Source organism: Colias philodice, chromosome 22, assembly GCF_061535455.1.
Source record: "Colias philodice isolate Cphi_HAF_F1 chromosome 22, ilColPhil1 Martin Lab GWU primary, whole genome shotgun sequence".
Lineage (NCBI taxonomy): Eukaryota > Metazoa > Arthropoda > Insecta > Lepidoptera > Pieridae > Colias > Colias philodice.
Genome location: NC_143107.1, coordinates 2,102,473 through 2,122,565, shown reverse-complemented (window position 1 = coordinate 2,122,565; position 20,093 = coordinate 2,102,473). Strand labels below are relative to the sequence as shown.

The window sequence follows — 20,093 nt, the reverse complement described above, 5'->3', positions numbered from 1 at the left end:
CAACGAATTTACGTTCGCATAATAACTCATCTGGAGTTAGCATTGAAGTTTGCGGTACTGAATCTAATTCCCAAAAACGATGAACTAATGAATTTAAATCATTATCGATTACAGGCAACGTCTGCAACAGACTACTACATGAAATATTAGTTTTACCTAGAAGTAGCCAACCAAAGATTGAATTAAACGCGGTAGGTTGGTTGACACCTCCCTTGATATGTTGATTAAGAACAGAGTCAGCGAATACATCAGCAGCAAGCAAAATGTCAATGGGACCAGGTATATCGAAACCAGGGTCCGCTAACGGCAACGATTTAATATGGGACCAACTTGATGAATTAAGTTGAGCGATAGGTTGATCGCCACATATTTTAGATATGACGTGCATATCCAAGTTAAATAGAATTCGACCGTTAGTGCCGATAGAACAAGTGACGTCACCGATAATAGGTGCATCCGCTTCCCCTATGCCACTAATTGCCGCGGTTGTTGAAGCCGGCGTTAAATTTAAAAGTTTTACTGCTGATTCCGTTATGAAATTGCTCTGACTGCCCGTATCAAACAGGGCACGAAACGATTGCATATTACCTGAAGCATCCTTAACCTGAACGATAGCTGTGGCTAACAGCACTGTATGATTCGTATGTGACCTTGACACCAGCGACGACCCGATTTGATTTGATTCGATCTTAGTGTTATGATCGCGATGGAGTAAGGTGTGATGTTTACGCTTACACATACGACACGAAAAAATAGATTTACAATTTTTTAATTGATGTGATGGCTTCAGGCAATTAAAGCACCAATTGTTTTGAGTGGCAATAGCCATACGATCGTCAATCGATTTACTAATAAAATCTTGACAAGAAAAAATAGAATGCGACTTATGGCAATACGCGCAGTTGCTTGAATAAACTTTAGACTTATCGTTCGAATTACCCCTATTGTTCATAGCAACAAGTGCATTTGAATTGAAACGTTTCGTCGATTGATTTTGAGTAGTCGAAGGCTTTAAAGATTTGTTCACACCAGAAAAATGTGTATCTCGTAATAAGGCTTCGCATTTGGAACGCAAAAAAACCCTTAATTGATCATAAGACGGCAACTCCACGTTAGAATATTTCTCCTCAAAATCGCGGCGTAAGTTCTTGTCTAATTTTGATAAAATATGGTAAACTAAAACAAAATCCCAACGATCTATCGGTAACTCAATAGATTTTAAAATATTTAAATTTTCATCGAATAAGTCGAGTGACTTTTGAAACTCAGTTGCGTTGTTATGCATGAAGTTAGTGTTTAAAATATCTTGCCAACAAGTAAAAGCTAATGTTCGTTTACATTTATAGCGATTAATAAGAGCTTCATACGCGTCGCGATAATATTCGTGAGTCATAGGGAACGCCTTAACCACCGATAACGCATCCCCGCTAAGAGAAGAAATTAAATAATGAAACTTTTCCGTGTCCGAAATTGACGTTGAGTTATGAATTAAAGAATTAAACGTATCATAAAACACAGGCCACTGCTTGATATTGCCCGAAAAATGTGGCAATGTAATTTTAGGTAAACGGATGTTCGATGAATTGATGTTCGAGTTATTCGAATTATTTGTATCATGTTTAGTTAAACTAATATAAATAGACTGTATCTGAAAATATAATTCATCGAATTGTTCCTCAATTTCAGTTTCATTATCCGCGTCGTCTGACAGATCGAGTATATTAAAATGAGCATTTTCGAAATTTGAAACGATTTGTTTAATTTCCTGATGATACGATAAAAATAGGTCGTATTGTGAACGATCACTCAAAGCTGCATTACCTATTTCTAACGCCTTCGATAATCTTTTAAGCGCTATAGTACGTTTTCTACGCAATGTCGATAAGTCCTTAGTCGTATAATATTCATCCACCGATTTAGATTTTAATTTTTTCAAAGAACCTAACTTCCGAGTTGTATGTTTAGTTAATAAAGACATCTTATTAAATTTAAATTTATATATCGAATAAACAAAATGTAAAAACGTTTAAACACAAACAATAAAATAACAAAGTTAATCTTCGATGTAATTTTTCAAACAATGAAATAAAATGAAACAATGAAATTATTATTTCACCTTTACGCATATGAAGTTAAGGATGAAAATCGCATGAAACGGTAATGTGAATGAATACAGATTATAACTTTCAATAACAAGTTAAAGTGATGATGCGCTGCGCGAGCCGCTAGAATGTTTTCGATTTACCCCCGAGTATAATTAATATAAAATGAAATTATTTTATATTACGATTTGACCTAATATTACGTTTTAATATTAGTTATGTAGTTAGGATAAACTGTAACGTGAATGAATTATGTTTTCGAATGTGAAATTACTATAGGCCTGTGTAAAATTAAGCACCGATGAGATATGTGATTGCTTAACTAGTTCCTACAATAATTAAACACTTTTGACTTGTACTTCTGAATATGTATTAAGTTTTAGAATATGAAATTGTTTTAAGCCGGTTGAATTTAAGCACCGATAAAATAAGTGTTTGCTTAAATAGATCTTATAACAACTTCCTACTTTGTTAAACAAAGAACCTAATACGAACGGAATTGAATTTGATTTTAGATTATGAATTACGTGTGACCAGTAATACCATAAGCTTTTGAATATGATAATTGATACGCAAATTCCTGGGTTTCGGCACCAGAATTAATGTAGAATCGCACCAAGCCGAAATAGCGGGTGGCTTCTACTACATTAGGGAAAATTACGTTAACACAAAATCGATGTTCGGAAATAGTGAGCAGCAAAAACAATGCACCACGTACCTTTGAGATGCTGCAGCACTCGATGAATTTGCGCCCAATTATCCGATGCGATACACGTGTTTCAATGGCCGCCGCGCGCGCACACAGCAGAGGAGCGGCTCGATCGAATGCGGAAGTACAAGTGAAGACCACAGATTAAGGTCTCGACTGTCGTGGTGCATGACAGTTGCAAAATAATTTGACAACCTTTGTTTGCATACTCTGTGCCAAACATCGATAATAGACACCACGATCAATTACACGGTAACGAAACACATTTAAATAGATTAATTATAACATACTAATATATACAGTTAACTAGGTTTTGGCCCGCGGCTTTGCCCGCGTTTTCAAAGAAAAACCCGCATAGTTCCCGTTCCCGTGGGATTTCCGGGATAAAACCTTCCTATGTGTTAATCCAGGTTACCCTCTATATGTGTGCTAAATTTCATTGTAATCGGTTCAGTAGTATTTGCGTGAAAGAGTAACAAACACACACACATCCTCACAAACTTTCGCATTTTTAATATTAGTAGGATGTTATATTACAATGTACAATCAGACCACAATAAAGCCATACAACAGTTTTGTTATGTCGATTTCTGTTTGAATATGTGTGTAAGGTTTCCTACTATTATGTTTGTGGTTATATGTGTGTTTGCTAATAAGCTATTTTATTAACATTATGAATAAGTAAATATCTATATATGTACTAATTCATAATAAAACATACCTATGTATACATAGTTATGTTCAGTAAATTTGAAATGTAACAATCCTATTGCATTCAACTTAGGGTGATGATATATAGCCTATAGCCTTCCTCGATAAATGGGCTATCTAACACCGAAATAATTTTTCAAATCGGACCAGTAGTTTCTGAGATTAGCGCGTTCAAACAAACAAACTCTTCAGCTTTATAATCTTATCTTATATATAAAATTCTCGTGTCACAATGTTAGTCTGCATACTCCTCCGAAACGGGTGGACCGATTCTCATGAAATTTTCTGTGCATATCGCGTAAGTCTGAGAATCGGCCAACATCTATTTTTCATATGTACCACGGGCGAAGCCGGGGCGGACCGCTAGTATTAGTATAGATTAGTGTGAATAAATGTATTTGTCAAAAAACTTTTCAATAAATAAACATCCCTGTTAACATTTAACTCATACTATAATATTTTTAGGTGTAAACCAGATTGGTGTTATCCAAGCATGGGCAAAGAAATGAATGATCTGTTGAAACAATGCATAGATTTGCCCGCACCAAAGTTGACTGATGATGTCTCGGAAATTATAGAGAGAAGCAAGAAGTTCCCTATATCATTTCCCGTTGAAACTGTCAGGTATGTAAAAAAGAAAATAACATATTCACAAAAATAAAACATGCTTCTTTTTGGAAGGCAATTAAAAAAGACTTTAAAGAAGTAGTAATAGAAGGAGTTAATTTATTAACTATACTTGAATCAGAGTTATCTTATTTTGCATTTAGGGGCTGTTCATAAATTACTTTCGCATACAAGGGGGGCGGGGTTTCCGGGAGTGTGACAAGATGTGACAAGGACAGGGGGTCTACGGCAGCGTGACCTTCGCCGTTCATTAAACATTTTTACTGAGTATGATCAAGTCATTTATTTCATACTAGCTTTCCACCCGCAGCTTCGCCCGCGCAGTCAAAGAAAAACCCGCATAGTTCCCGTTCCCGTGGATTTCCGGGATAAAACCTATCCTATTTCCCGGGGTAAAAAGTAGCCTATGTCCTTTCTCGGGTATCAAAATATCTCTATACCAAATTTCATGCAAATTGGTTCAGTAGTTAAGGCGTGATTGATTTACAGACAGACAGACAGAGTTACTTTCGCATTTATAATTTTAGTATGGATTAGTAAATATACAGATAATTAAATGTATATATATATTTATTACAATAAATTGTAACTTGATAAAATTTGTGTTTTATCAATCAAAATTTATCATGTTTAGGAGGGGAGGGGTCTTAGTTTTTGTGACGAAATATTTCCAGGGGGGTCACAGAAAGTGTGACTCAGCGTGACAACCAGGGAGGAGGGGGTCAAAAAAAGTTAATTTGAGTGTGACGTGTTTTATGAACGGCCCCTTACCTGTTCTGCTATTTAAATGTAACATGATGAAAAAATAAAAAAAAAAGATCAGAAATGGAACCAGATGTTTTACATAACTTTTACAACATAACTTTAAGAATAAGTTGTAACAAAAAGTATATTAGTTGTAAATCCCATAACCTTTATTTTAAGTTAGACTTTTTTTCAGACTGGAAACACTAATAGAACGAAAGCCGCTAGAGAGATTAAAGAGAAACATTATATCCACTTATCCAATAATACATGAGAGAGTGCTGCTGTTGATGACACATTTTTTGATTTATAAAAGGTAATGTTTTAATGAAAAATAGGAAATAATATTATTGTGATTACTAATAAGTATCTATAGAATGCAAGAAATAAAGGTTCTGAAATATGATGATTTTGGTTGTTTCTGGAGTTTTTTTCTTGTTGTAAAAATAACCCAGTTATTAATGATTCAAATAATAAAAAAATTAATGCAAAGTATTGCGGTGCATTTACATCAAACAAACATAGAGCTAGGGCAAGAGTCTTCTTTCGTGATTTTTTGGTGTAAACGAAAACTCGTATTCAGTGTTGTTCAGTATTAGAACATTGCATAGAATCTTATCAAACGCACTAAGAACAACGAAAGAATGCTCAACGCCTGTTTACACTAAGTGAATTTGACATAGTGGGGTTAGAATGAGCATTCGCTCGTTTGATGTAAATGCACCGTTACGCAAATAATTCATTTACTGTATTATGTATCTAATAATTACGAAAGAGAAATCAAGAACATATTTTTATATTTACAGGGAATTTGGTTCGTCAATAGAAAAAGCGTTATACAATAATATGACAGTACCAGAATTCATTGATAGGCTGCTTAAGAAACGCGCTGTCGCGTTCCTATCCAAAAAGGATACATATAAACTATTGTCTGGTGAGAGTGGGTAAGTTTTATATTTTTTTTATTTTTATTTTTGCAGTGAAACTACTTTAGGCTCGTTGAGAGTAAAATTTAAAGGTCGCGTTATGGCAATACCGTCACGTCATGGAGTAAGGCGACGATTTTGAATCTCGCCAAAGAAGTTTCATGTCTGACACGTGTGGCAAGCACGATCTTTTTGTTTAATTGAGTTGTGTTTTCTGTAATTGTTATCAATATGTTAGTTTAATAATTTCGGACTGCTATAAAAGAATCATTTGAGTTTTGATGTACACATTTAATTGTTATTCTATTTTTATTGGTGATTGAATGTTATTTTTACTAAAATTATCATTCACTAGCTGTGCTCCGCGGTTTCACCCGCGTGGCTCTGCTTCTGTTGGTCTTAGCATGATGATATATAGCCTATAGCCTTCCAACACTGAAAGAATTTTTAAACCAGTAATTTTTGTTCATTAGCGCGTTCAAACAAACAAACTCTTCAGCTTTATAATATTAGTATAGACTATAGATACAAAAATATTGTACCCTAACTATATATAATATTTAATTTTTTTTTTCGTTTTTTCCCAATCTCCATAGCAACGACGGGTGGGAACAAATAGGTACATTACAACAGAAACCGCCCCTTGAGTTAGACACTTGTCTGAGTTACGATGAAATCAAACTTAGTGCTATGGTCTATATTAGTGGGTACACTGAGTGTATCAACGATGGGAATAGATGTAATAATGGTATCGTTAATGAGGATAATGTGCAAGAAGAGGCTGTTATTATTGGTAAGATTGGGTATTGGGTGTTGTATGAAATTATTGTTACATAATTGTAATTTATCATTTACTAGCTGTGTCCCCGCCCCCCGCATTGTTCCGCCTCGATAAATGGACTATCTAACCGAAAGTATTTTTCAAATCGGACCAGTAGTTCCTCAGATTAGTGCGTTTAAACATACAAACTCTTCAGCTTTATAATATACTAGCTTACCGCCCGCGGCTTCGCCCGCTTTGTTAAAACCTAATAAATTATATACTTAAACCTTCCTCTTGGATTACTATATCTATTACAAAAACCGCATCAAAATCCGTTGCGTAGTTTTAAAGATTTAAGCATACATAGGGGCAGAAAAATCGACTTTGTTTTATACTATGTAGTGACTAGCTGTTCCCCGCATTGTTCCGCTCCTGTTCGTCTTAGCGTGATGATATATAGCCTTCCTCGATAAATGGGCTATCTAACACCGAAATAATTTTCAAATCGGACCAGGAGTTCATGATATTAGCGCGTTCAAACAAACAAACAAACTCTTCCGCTTTATAATATTAGTAAAGAAAAGGCAGATCACAAATAACCACTTAATTTATGATACAACCTTACTATTAACTAAACATGAATGAACTTTAAGATTTTATTATTTTTTACATTTTTGGTCCTTCGAGCCGGATTTTAATTTTAGAAAGTTTGAAAGTGTGTCTTAAAAAAATTAACGAAGGGCCTTTTGAATCGATTGAAAATCTTTAGCGTGTTTTGACAAATAAAATATTCCTTTCTTTATTTTTACCTTCATTCTAGGCCTTATCGGTCCGCGTTTCGAGCGTCCAGAACGTATGGAATACGAGGACATATTAATAACGGAACAACAGAATGTTCTAGAAAACGGTTACGGCGAGGAAGTCACTCCCACCACGTGTTTAAATGTATTGAAAACTACGTATGTGAGGAATAACCAGTCGGCCAAACATATGTGGAGGCAGATTTGGTCGGAGTTTTATCAGGTTAGGTTTTTTTTGGTTTTTTTTTTGTGTTTTATAGGATTTATTTATTAGTTTTTGCGTACCAGAAAAAAAATGCGAAATTCTGTTCGTGTAGGAAATGTTTTTTTTTTATTTGGGGGTAGTAAGAGTAATTTTACATTGTGCTGGTGTAGTAAATATGTGTTTATGATCATTTATATACATTTGTGTGATTTTATTACTATTTACCAAGATTCTAATAATGTCATTTAAAATTGTTCTCGTAAGTATACTGATTGTGATTTATAAATAGTTGCTTATTTTTTAAAAATTGAGAAAAAAATTTAGGATCGAAAAAAACATGTTTAATATTAAAAATAGTAAACATTATGCATGTTTTTGCATGCTTCGAAAAAATCAGTTTAATCCATTTAAAGATGTGTATACACATATTTAATGTTGAAAATTCGTAGCATAGACGTAAAAAATATATCGTTTTTTCACACCAAAGATATTTTTTTTTTCATAACAAACAAAAAATCTCGCAAAATACTATTTTTTTCTCATAAAACTTTCAGGCCCACAGCTACACATACCAAGAACTAACAGCATATGTGAATATAACAGAAAAACCCGACGAAAAGAAAATTCTAGAACGTTATGTAAAGACAGCACGTGGTGTGTTCGATAATGAGCTCTATTACAAGCGGATAAGTGTTATAGCGGAATGCGCTTTATTGGAAGCAGAATATAGGGGAAAAGATGGGGGAAATGTGTTTTTGAATATTATTGGATGTGGTTAGTATATGCATTTTTTTACTACTTACTAGCTGTGCCCCGTGGTTTCACCCGCATTGCTCCGCTCTTGTTGGTCTTAGCGTGATAATAATACATAGGCCTATATAAATGAGCTATCTAACACCGAAAGACTTTCTCAAATCGGACCAGTAGTTCCTGAGATAAACGCGTTCAAACAAACAAGTGGCTTCGACCGCGCAGTCAAAGAAAAACCCGCATAGATCCCGTTCTTGTGGGATTTCCGGGATAAAATATAGATAAAAGATATGTTATTTTGGGTCTTCAGATACCAACATGAAAAATTATTGTTATCGGTTCAGTAGAATTTGCATGAAAGAGTAACCAACATCCGGACATACTCATAAACTTTCGCATTTATAATATTATTAGGATTAACTAGCATTTCGATCCGGCTCCGCCCTGCTTGTGAATAAAGGGTTTTAAAATAAATTTATTCAAAAAAAGTTTTATCATTCCAGGTCTAGGCGTTTGGAAGATGAGTCCGCACCAAACAGATGTATACGTGCTAACGTTTTTGGAGCGAATTAGAGCTTTTCTCAAGAAGGATTTGTTGAACCATGTTTCAGATGTTAATTTCTCGTATATAAAACCCAGTAAACCTATAGTAGGTGAGTTATGAAATTATTATGAAAATAATACTAGTATTGTTTACTTAAAAAAAAACAAACACACACTTTTTAAAGTTATGAAGACTATTCATATAATATTTGACTGTAAAAACCATACCGAATTTATTCGAATTCTTCTAATTTTTACAAACATAAATTCAAAATTATCTTATTCATGTGATCATGTAAAATGTAAATTATCAATAGTATATTTATTTTTATTTAAACTACTACCTGGTTATTAAAAATGCAATGTTCTAAATATCGGTATTATATTGTAATAACGGATAACCGTTATTACTTACTACTATTTCGTAACGATAACGAAATGACATACCGATTTATAATAACGATATCGGTTTTAATATGACATTGTAAATGTGAATTTTTTACAGATTTGTTTTCAAATAAATCTGCATCCGGTGTATCGCCAACCGAGAAACGAATATTCTTTGAGAGTAAACGACATCCTCAAGGTAAGATTATTGTAATTACCAATTTATAGGCCGATTTTTCAATGCTTGGATAAAATTCGTCGAATAATGTATAAAACTACCATTTTAAAAACGTATTCTAATTGCCCGTATTTGACAGTTTACGTGACATTTCAATATTATCGTGTAATACTTTATTGGACGGATAAGTTTTATCCAAGCATTGAAAAATCGGCCCTTAGTAATAAATATGTGCCAGATAAATGTTTTAGATCCCTGTAGATAGTGAAATTAAAGAAATTCAAGATTTAAATAAACACTTATTTGTATTGATTAACACATATTTTTTACTTATATGACAAACATTAGGTACTTATATGAAACTTTGCCAAATAACGTATTTGATTTTTTTTCTCAATTAATATTAATTTTATCTCCATCACATCGAATTTTGGTTTTATGACAATGTAATTGTTTTATCTTCTTATAATTATTGATAATTTTTGTTCAAAGGCGGTATAAACGTACAAATAGAACAAAGGGAACCATCTTCCAAACTGACGGGCGAACACGCGGGAAAATTGTTAGTCATGACCTACCCTTGGGATGGTAATGCACACCCGGGTAATGAGTTTTGGTAAGTTTTTGTGTGTTAATAAATAAATTCGCTAATATTTATGCTGGCTTCATTATTTTTAATGAGGTTCTTTTTTTTAAACATCATCTAAATTTTATTCAAGCAAAACTTCATAACATAGATTAATATTCATCATTTACCACCAATTCAGAAAGCAGTTTCTACAGAGAATACCCGACAAGAAACTGTAGAACTTGCTCCTTTAAAATCATGACAATTTTACATTTGCTCGTTTCGCATTTTTTCCTGACATATTAGCTTATAAAATTATCGTTTTCGTACAAATGTGACAACTGACAATCCGTTTAATACGATTATGCAACTTAACTTTTAAACAAACTCAGCTTTACAATATTAGTTATTAGTATTAATTCTTACATATGTCAATTAATCATCCCTTTTCAGGCTAGGAAGTCTATCAGGGTCTGGTGACCCGGCAGCAGCTTGTTCTACACAAGTATCGGAATTACACAACGCACACATCAATCCCGCTATATCTGGGGTTAATACTAGAGTTGTAGGAAGATATGGGTTGAAAACATTATCGGAATACTGCGTTGCCTTGACAACGTAAATAACGGTGTGATTTCGGTATTGGTATGGGTGGGACAAGAAGCTTATACGGTTAGGTGTGAAAGGGATAAAAAAAAACACCTAACCTAACCTAACTTGGCAAGTTAGGTGTGAAAGGGATAAAAAACATACAGGCGTCATTCAAGGTCATATTTTCTTGTTACAAGTTAATGTTCATACTGAAATCTCCAGTGTATTAGATATAAGCTTCTTGGGGTGGGATAACGGTTTCGGTTAGGTACGATAACGGTATTAGGTTGAAATGATAACGGTATTGGATAAACGTGATAACGGTATTATGTAAATGTGATAACGATATTGGGCTGATGTGATAACGTTTTTGTTTGACATCGTTACAACGATACCGGTTTTGAAACGTATGGCTATGCCTTGGTACGGTTTTGGGAAAGTTATGTAGAATAACAATAGTTGACACTTTTTATATGTATAGCACAGCAATTGCTATAATTTGTTTTGTTTAGGCATGTCCTATACATATAGCCTCGTAGTCATGGTAAACATTTATTAAACAGTGAGAGTTTAAAATTTAATGAGAGTTTATTGAAATTTTCTCAATTAAACAAAGTATTCAACAACAATCTGATCAATTATTGATCAACAAATGTTTAACATGCGTACGAGGCTCAACTCCGGAATATAGTGTCTTACTAAATTACTATAAATAGACTTAGCTTTATAAGTAGCTGCAATACGTAACGTAGTGTATCTTTTGTATATTTAACGTTATTTAAATATCATCATAACAGTTTTATGACGAAAAAAAAAAACGAATGCTTAAATTTTGACTGTTTTTCTTTAAGCGAAACTTTACAATGATTTGTATCGTAGAGAAGTCTTGATTTAACATTTAAGTTGGCCCGCTAATAATTATCGTTGTAAAATATATCAACGGTCGGTTAAATAACAATGTGAATTACGAATAAAAACGTTATGAAGTATTTCATGTTAAATAATAAATACTATAATTTACTGCATTTATGAAAAACTATTATTAAATAGAATACACACTTTTCACATCGAAGTTTGTATCGATTTTACGCTAAAAAAGAATCATCCTTTAACTATCTAGTACGCGTATACACTTCAAATTTGTAACCGTAAATAACGGTTATGTTATTGAATCATATCGGTATGGTACCGATACCGATAACGGTACCTAATTGTAGTGATTTCGATATCGCACTAATGTTAAGCGCACAGTATCAATAATTTGAATGAAAAAGACTGATAATTGTATGAATGTGGCTTTATATTAAGGTGTATTTAGTGTTGTCTTTGTCTATTTAATCTATGACCTGAAAAAAATTGGCAAAAATAAAAAATGAAACTTTTAAACTTGAAAATAAACTTTAGCTTTTGCGTTAATTTCACATTATAGTAGGTTTTTTTAAAGTCTCAGAACTGTTATTTGATGTCGAATAAAGGAGTTACATGCGTGTATGATATAATAATAAAAAAATACTAAACAAGAATATTTAGTATTCAATAATAATTGGTTAATTTTTTAACTTACGGATATTATATTTATTATACGCACACAAATTTTATATTTCAATTAAAATAAAAAAATTGTGTGCGGTCAATTTATCATAGAAAAAAATGAATATGCAATTTTTTATTGACGTTAGAATGCGTATAAAATGAAGTATTATTTTATAAAATAACATACTTTGATATTATGATTCATTTATTCTCATTTTAATTGGTATTTCTATGGTGCCAAAATTAGTCTAATTTAAGATAACGTCACTTTCGAATCGTAACGTTTTTGTGAAGCTTCAATTAAAAATATTTTTAAGCTATTACATAGCTTCTATCGCGGGCCTTGAGCGCGGGGACCGAATCCAGAAATTCCGTAACGAAAAAACCTCACGCTTCCCACTCGGACGGGCGGAGGTGTGGCTTGAAGGCATAGCATGCAATAGCTTTACCGCGGCAGTCCCCGAGTGACACACGTCTTTTTTTTTTAATCCTACTTTCGCAGTTTTTAATTGACTACAGAAAGGGAGGCTGAAAATTCATTTTATGTAACTTGCCTTTTAAGAAAGAAAGAAAGAAAGAAAGAAATCATTTTATTATCTAATTAACTTTTCGATATTATTATTAATTAAAGGTCTTGGAATCGTTGGTAGTATTATATTTTATTTAACACATACGTGTAGGAAATTGATATATAAATCATATATAGGTTACTAGCTTTCCGCCCGCGGCTTCGCCCGCGTTTTCAAAGAAAAATCCGTTCCCGTAGGATTTCCGGGATAAAACCTATCCTATGTCCTTTCTCGGGTATCAAAATATCTCTATACCAAATTTCATGCAAATTGGTTCAGTAGTTAAGGCGCGATTGAGTAACAGACAGACAGACAGAGTTACTTTCGCATTTATAATATTAGTATGGATTAGTTAAAATTTTAGTAACTCATAGAAAATGTTAACACTTATTACCATGTTTAGCGTTCGTTTGCTAATTTTTCAATGTAACAACGCTACTGCTTTTTTGTATTAGTTTCAGTAAGAACATTTTTTTTTTTGAAAATGCTAATAAAAGTAGTATCTTTCATATTACTACGTTTATAAATAATAAATTATTGTGATTATTCTAAGACGGAGATTTACGGTAAAAATGGTCTTTACTATATTTTTTGAGGAAAACAATATCTGGCTAGTATTGTTTTTAAATTTGTATTTGAATGACGCTGTGTGCCGTTATTAATATCAATTTATCAATCAAACACAAAATATTAATTTCATTAACTTTATAAGATATTAGTTTTTTTTTTTTTTAAAGTGAAACTTTTATTACATCGTCTCAAACATTGCGCTGCTGCCGAGTAGGTATACCTACTCGGCAGCCGACCGTCACACGACATGCGCTACACAAAGCAGTGTTCGGAACCGTTCGAACAGTTTCACTTTTACCGTGGTTTCATAAAACCACACAACATTTTTTTTTGATTTGTCGATGGTAATGCATTATTTAATTATGTATGAGTTTAAGGCATAAAGTTGTGTTACATATAATTTTGCTATATTGTATTGTACCTATCATTTTACTTACTATAAACTGTGTTTATTTTGTATTCAATGAAATTTGTTACAGAGCATAATATTGTTTTGAGCCGTTTTTGTAATAGAGTTATTAATAAATGTTAATCATATTTTGTTTTAATGCATTTCTTCAGATTTGTGTAAAAGAAGTTAGGAAAAACAGTTTAGAATGCGTTCATTTATTAATGTTTTAATTTCTTCTTATTTTATCATAGTTACAGAGTTCTTGCCTCTTTTCAAAATAATTGTATTTGACTATACATAGGAACAATTTTTTATGAATTCTCTAAAATATGTTTAATATTATGTAAGTTGAAATAGTTTTGAAGAATTTCATAGTAAGTATTTTAGAATTCTCCACCACGTTCCTACACATTGAAATGTAACGATAATTAAAAAATTGCAATAAAACGAAACAGTTTTGATCGCGAATGTCGAATATTATTTTAGAAATCTTTGTAGGTTATAAGACCGCCTTTTTGTAAATTTATTTATCAGTCTTGTTATTTATCTGACACACACAGTACATAAAAATAATATCTTAAATGTTCATTTTTTTGATATTATATTTTTTTGCTTTTTTTATATTTTGTCAATGTGTACTATTTATTACTTTCCAGCAAGCAGTAAGCATCCAAAAACTTCCAAAGGATTACCACGATGTCTTAAAGCATTATTATATCCAGTTTGAGAAAGAGATGGCGCTAGACGACCTATAGTTCTGTCTCTTTTACACACTGGAAATAATACTGCTTTAAGAGGTGGTAACATTCATGAATATTAAAACGAACGAATCTATAATGTTTTTGTTTTAACAAAATGTAAGAACAAGTAGTGAGTAATGTATGCCTAATATGTAATAATGTAGATATCTATGTTATAACTGAATGTTTGTTACGTTTTAGTGAAAATATATGCTGATGTTTTATATTATTCCTTGTTTTATTTAAATATACCTACTCCGATACCTGCTGATCGAAATTTGATCACAATAATACATTTAATAGGAAAATGGGGCGAAAATTTGCGAGCGTAAGATCTAAAAAATGTTGCTACCTGAAAAAACGCCCGAAATAAATAATAAAATGAACCAACTATTTTTAACTGTACCTAACTGATGTTCACAATGCGAGTTTCGCCTACTTTCTCCCTAGGCTTAGAGCATTAAAGTTGGTTTAATGCTCTAATAGACTTTCTCCATTTAGCTTTAGTTATTTGTTCAAGTTCTCAATTTAGCTTTACGTAAATTATGTTTCCAACAGCTATAGAAAAACAAACTCTTCTAGAAAGTTTCATGTGTTCAATCCGTATTGAACTACGAAAATAAATAAGTACTATATTATATTCAACTAAGAATAGGAAGGTCTAATTTCTGTAAAATATCACTTGAAAAATACACACACACATCATTTATTTATGCTTTATTGCTCTGAATAAATTACAAATTGAGTCTTAACCTAGAATACATTGCACTGTAACAAATGGCGGCCTTGTCGCTAAATAGCGATTTCTTCCAGACATCTGGTTGTACATAGAGGAATTAAGTAAAGAATAGGAGTAGAGTAGAGCACAAATAAATATATTGTAACTATGTAACTACTTACAGAAATAAAATAAATAAGAGCCTAACATAACATAACAACCCTGAACCCCTTTTGCGTTTCAATAATAAGTTTGTTTTATTTTTTACCTAAGTACATCAAATTTTCATACACACGTTATTTGTAAATTAAAATGAAACGCAGAACAGATCCTATTCTTAGTTGAATCGAATAGTGTATCATCATGATACGTGGAACTTGGAAGAGATACTAAAATACGTAACGAAGACGACCCACTGCGTAATAAAATCACACTGCAGTCATAATAGAGATTGTTATGTAAACATTACCTATTAATAGATTACCTACTAGTAATACCATCGAGATACGAAAAACATTCTACTATGGTACCTATAGCTATAGTGCATCTGAATAATATGCAAACAGGTCGTCACAATAGTATGACCCTACCACAGACTAATAATAATATACTACGTATACAACTTATACCTAGCAATCACCTCCAGTGCCGTCCAAGCTTTATTTGATTGCATCGAACATAGAGTTGTCATGAGCGTAACTACATTTAAACTTGAAGCACCGTAAGAAGGAACGGTCTCAGTGGTCTCACAGTACCTTACCTACACAAGTCTCCATCATCCTACACTAATAAGGATAAGAAAAATAAAAGTAAACAAATTTAACACAAACTTTTAATTCAATTTAAGGAACAGTATATGCTGCACTATTAACACTACTCAGATTCAGCTGCACCATGGCCGGGACTGTTGCGAGCCGAGTCAAGCAACACTTGTGTGTCCGTACGTTCAGCCATGGAATAATATTCCAAGACGTCTGGATTGTTTTGATGCACATTTGCAATGATCTCACTGAACATCTCTTTAGATTCTTTGAGAAGAATCGTGGGTATCATATATTTAGTCAACCATGCGGAGACGTGCGCCGTACAGAAATGATGCCAGTGGTGTTTGTTCTTGCACTCACTTGTCCAGGTGAAACAACTTTATTGGGTTTTTTCCCGCAGGAGCAGGTGTCGCTGGCGACCGCCTTGCACTTCTGGAAGCGAATCTTCTTCTCGACGAACTCTAGTATCACGGGCAGCCTTACTAAATCTCTCTCACCCGGCGGCGGCTCCCAAAATAGAGGCGTGAGCCAGACTCAATTTATCAGCAGGCGATCTTCTTCTGGCCTTGTTGCATCGAAGCTGTAGCGGACGGGGCATGCCTTCCCGTTCAGGAAAGTCAAGTCCAGGGTTTCGGATCGATGCGAGAAACTGTTGATATGCTGCGTTGAAACGCATAAATTCGCCGATGCTGAAAGGGGCGCCAGGCGGTATGGCAGGCCCGCGGAACGTGAAGGTGTCCACCGAGTAAGGAAGTGTTCTGTCGTGATCTTCGTAGAACGACATGTTGAGTTCTGGATGCCACCTGCGTCTGGATGATGGTCCTTTGTGAATGTTCACGGTTGAGTGTCCAGCCGTCGACTGCGCGCAAATCCATTTATACCACTCCAATAGCTTATCAATCCAGATATAAACATAACAACGGAAAAAAATACCAATTGAGGAATTCCCAAAACCTCGACCGCGGGTTATCTTTTGGGGCAGTAATTGAACGATAAAATATTCTCATACCACGTCAGTCAAACGTTCATTGTTATGCAATTACATGATTTACAATTATTCATCCTAGGTTTTATACCTGCGACAAAATTTACGCTACCGATTTGGTACATCCTTAACAACGTTCAATTGCTGTACTGGATGCATTATTTTAGCTCACCAATCCGTTCGTGAAAATCAGCTCAAATAGGAGTGCTAGACACTCGTCGTGAAAATCAGCTCAAAAGTTTGTACTTGTAGTGTACAAGTAAAACATTAAGCATACGGGGCATTGTGTCCGTAATAAGAAAGAACGTGTCTTAACAATGACAACGATGCAATTCTATTAGGTAGTAGGTAACTAGTATACGACATTTGACCGAATAGTGATACCACAAAAAAAATAAACAACATTGATTGGGTTTTACCCAATTGAATAACTGTTAGGTTAACGGGTGACTTTGTGATAAGCAAGCGATATGGCAAATTGGACTTGTGTAAAAAACAATGCCAAGACCACGTCAGCCCATGTTTAGGTGCACTCTGCGCTTATGGGTATCATCACACTTTAGTGCTCTTGTTGAAAAAATTACTTCAATTCTAGGAGTAGTGGGTCTTGTGAGAGCCGGCTGTGAATGCAGCGCTGCAATCCAGCGTCATGCTTGTACATTATGCAAAAGTGGCGAAACGGTGTACCTATGGCCTACGAGATGCGGGTGACCGCTGCATGTCAACGATAAGCAGATCATTCTACAAGAAGTATGTTTATTCTAGGCGTTCTAGGTGTCGTTCTATGATAACGTGAGCTGTAGGTTTTTGATCATTCGGCCCCAGCTTGGATACTGATGCTGCGGCTTCAGCAATTCATGTTACCTGCTGCTATGACCAATATTCATAGCACCTTACAGGTGGCACATACAAAAGAGATCGAAATTTTCGAAAATGCATATAATGATTTTCGAAAATTTCGACAGACCCCTATGCACTATAATACCTAGTATCTTCATCACTGAATCCGAAAATATCAACCTTGCCTAGCCTAGATGCTTAATTTTGAAGTTATAGACCGCACGGTAACGTGGCACCTACTGTATATTAAATATCGGAATAAATCCAATGTATTTATAGGAATTTCCACTTTGTTTACATTCGAGTAATTCCTATGTTAACATGAAAGTTGTTGCAATGTACTACACATGTGCAATGTGTTGACGTTCCAGCTCTTCTTAATCGGCCAATAGATATTATAATTATTGTATTTTTATCGATACGTGACGTCACCACTTTGTCAAGCACTAAGCCTGTCAAACTATTTTCTTTTTCATCCTAAAACAAAAAGGTGGAGGTTCTATGCTCGTTTAATAATAATTTTAATTTATTTCTGCATATTTTGTGCTTAGATTTTGTGTTTTTAAATTAAATTTAATTTATTGTTTTAAAAATAATTTAGTAGGTATACCTACATACAAGTATTGTAAATTCTGGTTTAAAATAATTATTGAATATATGTATAATACAAATATATCAAGCATTATAAATAATTTAGGTACATTAAATAACCTTCGGCGTCCATAACAAAACAAGATTTCGAAATATAGCACTGATAAAAACGTATTTACTTTTACAAGGTGTATTTGTTTCTTCTTGTAAATTCATATTTAGGCTACACCATTTTTGTATTTTAACGAGTTTTAATCTCAAAATTACCACAGTGAAAAAAAAGCAAACAGAAATATACAGGCCAAATTGATAACCTCCTCCTTTATTTTTGAAGTCGGTTAAATATCAAAAAGGTAACAGCCCTATAGCTATAACAGTGCTTACGTCATAATTTCATCGCAGGGGCTTAGCTTCCTAACTGTATGTACGTATGATGAAACTGTAAATTATCCTTGTGCAAAAGTTTATGGCTCAGCTCACTGCAGACACTAGGTTGTGATATCTTCAATTTAGGAACAAGTTCCATCGGATTCTACCTGAACTTGACTGCGCATCGATTAATAACACCCAAAAAGTTTAGAAAATTCTATAACGTTATTTGCAGTTGACTTAAAGTTTTCAATCCTTGCTGACGAAGCAGAAAACATTTTTAGACGTTAAGGCTAACTATTTCCAGGTGAATGTTAGCCTCATTGGTGGAGGTTGCAGTTATCAGTCTCCATTCTGGGAATTCCCGTCTTGACCGTTGCACACGTCACTCGATTGATAAGCTGCGCCCAATAAAAGCGAACCCGAACCACTCCAGAGCACAGTTGATTTCGAGATCTAGAGAGCAAACATGTTCCTGAGCAGAGCATCCGTTGTCCTCCTCGTTGCCATCTTGGGGACCTCATGTAAGTAATTATTTATTTAATTTAGTAATTGTCGATTTAAATCACTTTTTTGTAATTTTTTTCTTTTTAATGAAAGTTTCAAGTTTCATTTCTTCAGTTTCGTTATTTTTAGATTTGATTTTTATTTTTATTATTATTTATGAAAAATGTTGGTCTTAGCATACAAAAGCGATAGATAGTCAAGGTATTTTCAGATTTATTCATGCCCAAAAGTTGTGTCTATTTAGATATCAACAGATCTGTCAGAATGTAATTTGATTCAATTTCCTGAAGTTGATACATTATCCACAGACTTGATAGAGTCTGGCGCCAAGTACCGTTCAAAACAGTTGAAAAGGCAGCACAAGACTATAGAGTTTATGTAATTTCTGGACTAAGGTACTAATGTCGTTTCTTCTGCAGGGTTTACTGGGGATCCATTCGTATCTGCAAGTCCGTTGCCACAAGAAAACAACCAACCAATGCCGCAGGTATACAACCAGCAGAAACCGCAACGGCAGGAATACACCCAACAAATGCCGCAGGGATTCAACCAGCAGATGCCGCAAGCGCAGGGATACACCCAACAAATGCCGCAGGGATTCAACCAGCAGATGCCGCAGGGAAACAACCAACTGATGCCACAATCCCAGCCTCAGATTAGATATGTGTACCTACAACCCAAATCCGCAACCGCTGGCACGCGTTTCTGCACCTCCTGCGAGTGGCTCTGGTAAGACACCTCCTATGATAGAGGCGTGGAATGGTGGTCACAAGTGGGCTCAGAATACGGTTTTAGCTATACTCGGGCAAAACACTCAGCCTTGAAGATTAAGAACCTTTCTCAATAAAAGAATGTTGTTCAATTGATAAACGATTGCTTTGATTTTTCTCCTATTTTCCTTCCAAGCAGGAT

At 34.1% G+C, this 20,093-nt stretch overlaps 1 protein-coding gene across 4 annotated transcripts in view; it reads left to right on the top strand.

The window, feature by feature from the left end:
* The window catches only part of LOC149478319 (ADP-ribosylarginine hydrolase CG3568-like), a 78,370-nt gene that overhangs the window by 4,971 nt on the left and 53,306 nt on the right, over positions 1-20,093 (top strand). The window contains exons 3-13 of one of the 4 annotated variants that reach the window (XM_089709510.1): positions 3,988-4,146; positions 5,090-5,209; positions 5,700-5,837; positions 6,416-6,612; positions 7,403-7,605; positions 8,142-8,361; positions 8,841-8,990; positions 9,386-9,466; positions 9,938-10,061; positions 10,467-10,664; positions 10,873-12,691. In XM_089709510.1, coding sequence (XP_089565636.1) covers positions 3,988-4,146; positions 5,090-5,209; positions 5,700-5,837; positions 6,416-6,612; positions 7,403-7,605; positions 8,142-8,361; positions 8,841-8,990; positions 9,386-9,466; positions 9,938-10,061; positions 10,467-10,635 — 1,561 coding nt within the window. In that variant the 3' untranslated portion in view covers positions 10,636-10,664; positions 10,873-12,691. Of the gene's footprint in view, positions 1-3,987; positions 4,147-5,089; positions 5,210-5,699; positions 5,838-6,415; positions 6,613-7,402; positions 7,606-8,141; positions 8,362-8,840; positions 8,991-9,385; positions 9,467-9,937; positions 10,062-10,466; positions 12,692-20,093 lie in introns of those variants that run through there. The other 3 variants (XR_016317437.1, XM_089709509.1, XM_089709511.1) reach the window with 3 other exon arrangements.